This window comes from Tupaia chinensis, unplaced genomic scaffold, assembly GCF_000334495.1.
Source record: "Tupaia chinensis unplaced genomic scaffold, TupChi_1.0 Scaffold147038_1, whole genome shotgun sequence".
Taxonomy (NCBI): domain Eukaryota; kingdom Metazoa; phylum Chordata; class Mammalia; order Scandentia; family Tupaiidae; genus Tupaia; species Tupaia belangeri.
Window position 1 is genome coordinate 2,619,827 of NW_006206889.1, and position 4,936 is coordinate 2,624,762.

General features: G+C 46.2%; 1 protein-coding gene across 1 annotated transcript; it reads left to right on the forward strand.

Moving 5' to 3' along the window:
* The first annotated feature begins 2,460 nt into the window (after window positions 1-2,460).
* Window positions 2,461-3,192, forward strand: LOC102493832 (keratin-associated protein 10-8-like). Its single transcript, XM_006169479.1, has one exon. The coding sequence runs from the start codon at window positions 2,461-2,463 to the stop codon at window positions 3,190-3,192; it is 732 nt and encodes a 243-aa protein (XP_006169541.1).
* Window positions 3,193-4,936: the final 1,744 nt, after the last annotated feature.

Genomic DNA, 4,936 nt, shown 5'->3' on the forward strand with positions numbered 1-4,936 from the left:
CGCCGCGGCGGCGGCCGCGCGCCCTTGAGTGCAATTTGAGTCCAGGATCTAGCGGTTTGAAATTCACACCAGGCATGTGTGCATGTGTGCCCAAAATAGCCAGAGGAGAATGGAAGAGAAGGGAGTGTGGCATAGCCATCCTCTCTGAAGGAGTGATTTCTCATTTTCTCTCTCACTCTCTCTCTCTCGAGGAAGCACATGCACCCCTTAGGAAAAAGAAAAGAAAAAAAGAAAAAACAAGAGCAAAATGAAAAACCTAACACAAAGTTGCTTAATTAATAAGTAAAGAAAAAATAAAAATAATAAAGATTTAGAAAAATACACAGAGAATATCTTCATGATATTGTAGTAGGCAAAGACCTTAGAAACAGTTTTTTAAAAAGCATAAAAGAGAAAATTAATAAGTTAGAGTTCATAAATACGAAGAACTATTCATCAAAAACATTATCAATATCTTCACACATCCATTAGAAAGACTCAAATTTAAAAAGACCAACAATACCAGGCTTTTTTAATTACACATTTACCAACACGCTACTGCATATATACAACAAACAACTCATTCAGAACATATCACAAATTTTTGTAAATCAATAAGAAATACAAATAACCTTATTGAAAAAAAAAAGTGAATGACTTGAACAGTCACCTCACAAGAAAAGATAACCACAGTTTCAATGAGGAGTTTATCATTAATGCAATAATGTGATATTACCACATGCTTTCCAAAATATATAAAATTTTAAATAACTGATGATACTTTATTTTGTAAAGATAAAGAATGACTGAAATTCATAAAATCAACCAGGGTGGACATAAACTTCTTTAGAAACGTGTTGGCCAGTATATGTTAAATTAAACATGTGGCTATTATATGACCTAACAATTCCTTTTTTGAGTCTATAATGAAGATAAATTAGTACATATATCCACCAAAATACATACAAGAATTTTTATAGCTCCATTGTTGATCTTAGCCAAAATCTGAAAGCCACCTAATCTTCATCACTGGAAATGAGAATGAATAAATAGCATGTGGTAGGGTCTAAAGCAATGGTTTACAACAATGCAAAAAAATAAGTAAAAATAAATTACAATACATGTAACAACACAGCTGCTTCTCACAAACATGTCACTGAGCAAAAGGAGCCATAAATATAAAAGAACAAAGAACAAATTAATCGAAGAGGAGAAAAGGTAGAATAGCATCTCCTCCTTGGAAGAAGAGATGTTAATAGAGAAAAAGCACAGAGATCATTTAGAATTTTGGAAATGTTCTACATCTTTAGCGAAATATTCTGAAAGAAAGACTTTCAAACCAGAAAATTACCCCCAGCTAAATTATCAAACAGGTATAAGGGCAAAATAAAAATGTTTTAGTCATGCTATGGCTCAAAAGCATATCTACTTATTTTTAGAAAGCTACTGGAGGATGTACTCCACCAAAATAAGGGCATATTGCACAATAAGGGCCATGTCACAATTCTGTCACCATTCTCCAGGGATTTGGGGCACACACAGGTGTGCTCCCAGCATGCTTCAAGACTCTAAGACTCTGGGTCCAGGACTTGAACTGTGGCCAGTCGTGGAAGTCCAGTGCCTTAATCACCATGCCTCCTGCTGGGATACACACACAGATACACACACACACTCACACACACACACACACACACACACACACACACACATATACACACACACACCCCAAATACTGAGGTATTACTGCCTTTTGAGGATGGGAATTTCTCATGGGGCTGGTGGTAAACAAAAGAAAGTACTTTCTTCCACGATAGGAAATCAGTTTATATCTAACACTACAAACTCAAAGAAGAGCAGAATATGCATGTTTTTTAGTAATTGTGAGATAAATAGAAGAGCTAAGAATGTAAGAACAGGGGCTGAAAATGAACCTTTGGAGTGATGTGTCCAAGAAAGAGAGATGGACACCCCACCAGAGTTCACAGATGAAGCACACAAAGTGATTGAGTTGGGAGTGAGGTAGGGAGCACGTCAAGCCAAGGATTAGTGGAGTAGGTGTGTGGACAGACATGAAATATCTGATGGTGCAAAATACCCAAAACCAAACACTGCAGCAAAGATACACAAATAAAACAAGATGGAAAGAGAAGCCAGGGTTGCTAGACACAACCAACTCATGATCCATTCAACCCCCAGGCCACTAATAGACACTGCATCTCACCAGATGCTTTCAAGGCACAAATACACCTCCAAGAAACCAGCCATCATCCAATCACACACAGAAGTCCTGGAGACAAATATAACAAGTGTCTAATTGTTACTCTCTAGAAACAAAATCTGAGCAAGGAGGAAAGGAAGGTTTGTGAGACTCCTGTGAGGAAAACACACCTGGGAGTATAAAAACTCTGACAGCACAGAGTGCTCCACACACACACGTACACACTCCATCCCAGCTCACCACGTCCAGCTCCACCACACAACATGACTGACACCTGCTGTTCCAGAACTTGCATCATTACTGCCTCCACCTTGTCCATCTGCTCTAGTAATGGGAGCAGTGGCAGCCGGATCTGCTCACCCAGACCTTGTTCCAGCTCCTCCTGGCAGGTAGACAACTGCCAGGAGAGCTGCTGTGAGCCCCCCTGCTGTGCCCCCAGCTGCTGTGCCCCGGCCCCCTGCCTGACCCTCGTCTGCACCCCAACAAACTGCATGTGCAGCCCCTGCTGCCAGGCAGCTTGTGAACCCAGCCCCTGCCAGTCAGTGTGCACCAGCTCCTGCATACCCTCATGCTGCCAGCAGTCTAGCTGCCAGCCAGCTTGCTGCACTTCGTCTCCCTGCCAACAGGCCTGCTGCATGCCCATCTGCTGCAAACCCACGTGCTGTGTGCCTGTCTTCTCTGGGGCTTCCTCTTCATGCTGCCAGCAGTCTGGTTGCCAGCTGGCTTGCTACTCCTCCTCCCCCTGCCAGCAGGCCTGCTGCGTGCCTGTCTGCTACAAGCCTGTGTGCTGCAGACCATTATCCTGTGTGTCTCTGCTGTGCCACCCCGTATGCAGATCTGCTTGCTGGGTGCCCACTTCCTCCTGTTGTACCCCTGCCTCCTGCTGCCAGCCCAGCAACTGCTGCCCAACCTCTTCTGTGTCCCTGCTCTGCCACCCCACTTGCACCCGCCTGGCCTGCTGTGGCCTCTCCTTGGGCCAAAAGTCCTGCTGCTGACTGGGCCATCCCCGAGCCCAGCCAACTCCAAGGTCCCCTTCCCTACCAGTCCTGGAAATCCCTGGCCTCCCAGTATACCCTGTCCAGGCCCAGCTCTACCCCAGAGAATGAGCAGTACCAGTGCATCAGTCTCACCAGCCTGGGGCCCGAGATGCTCACTGGCCCCTCTGAGCTCCCAGGATCCTTGGCTGCTCCATGGGTACTACCTGAATCCAGAATGTCCCTCTTCTGTCAGACTGGGACCTGACTGAACTGAGCCTGGCACCCAGCAGTGTCACACTCAACCTCTGAGTATGAATAAACCCCATGCTTGCTCCGCATGATCCCCTGTCTTGACTGTGGCATACCCAGGGTGAGAGGGGGGCGAAGTGCTTGGTGGTCCTAGCTCAGGGGACCAGCCTGCTCAAGCCTTTATTTTATGGCTGGCTATGGGGAGCAGAGGTCTTGGCAGGTCACCTGGAAGCTCCTGGCCACTGCAGGGCAGTGCTCTGTTGTACAGCCACCCCAGTCCTATGGGTTTCAGAGCTTTGCTCACTGGCCACGTCCTGGCACCTCCACATAGTCAACCTCAGGACAGGTAACGGCTGTTCCCCAGGCATGGTGGATGGGCCTGTCTAGGGTGTGCATGGCCACAGCTGTGCTTGTAAGTGGAAACTCTGAGGAACTTTGTCGTTGGAGCCCAGTGTCTGCTCCCCCTTACCCCCCCCTCCCCCCGCATATGTTCACAGGTCCCCTGATGCTGATGCTCCACTCCAGAGGGAGCTGCTGGGTACAGAGAACAGAGAGGCAGCCACAGAGCTCTGACTACTAGACTGGTAGGTTGGATAGTGGAACTGGAAAAGCAGATCTTGGGCTGTACTGGGGGAGGGGGTTCCAAACAGTGTGTGCAGACCAGTGTTTGGGAGACACACATGAACATGCATGTCCAGATGTAGCCAGATATGGTTTCACCCAGGATTAAGCAAATCTGAGAATAGACTCCTGGCTGTACAACTGCAGAGAGGATGGACATTGATGAAGGTGGCAGTCACCACATTGCGACAGATGTCCTCAGTCTTCACACCAGTGCATGGCCACAACAGAAGGAGTAGGCATGGGAAACATCTTATGATTGCCTCTGCAAAGATGCACAGCTCCAAAGAGTAGATGCAGGTTCTTGGTCTGTGCAATATCAGGTGAACGGACATTTAAAGTCTCTCCCATATTTAATTAGGACAGATAACACCACTGTGAATGTCCTTTCCACATACCATATGTAAGTTTTTGGGTATCCTAAATTCCTAAAGTGGTATTTGCAGGGTACAGGGTTTGGTGATTTTAAATTGATACTGACAGACGCCCCCAAAAAGACTGCTCCAAATTGTGCTTGCAGTGAGTGATGGTGGAGTAAATGCTGGCATGGAAAACTCTGAGCCTCTTCCCTTCCACAGAAACACTGAATTAGTAGACAAAAATGGCAAGATCTACTTGACCTGAACTCTGGAAAATAATCAAAGGTTTACAATAACCAAGGGGACACTTAATTAAGAAAAAAGTTCCTAAAGGTCACAAGAGAGCCACTTGCTCACCTGTGCCCACCCCACCATCCCTAGCCAGGCAGTGGTCTTGGGGACAGTAGCCAGGGTTTCTGGCAAGCATTCCTGGTGGAGAGGAGCAGAGTGGAGCTTGTTTACAGGACAGTGTGGTGATCTGTTTGGTCCTGCCTGGTGACTCCCTGAAGGATAAACAAAATGACTTGCCTTTG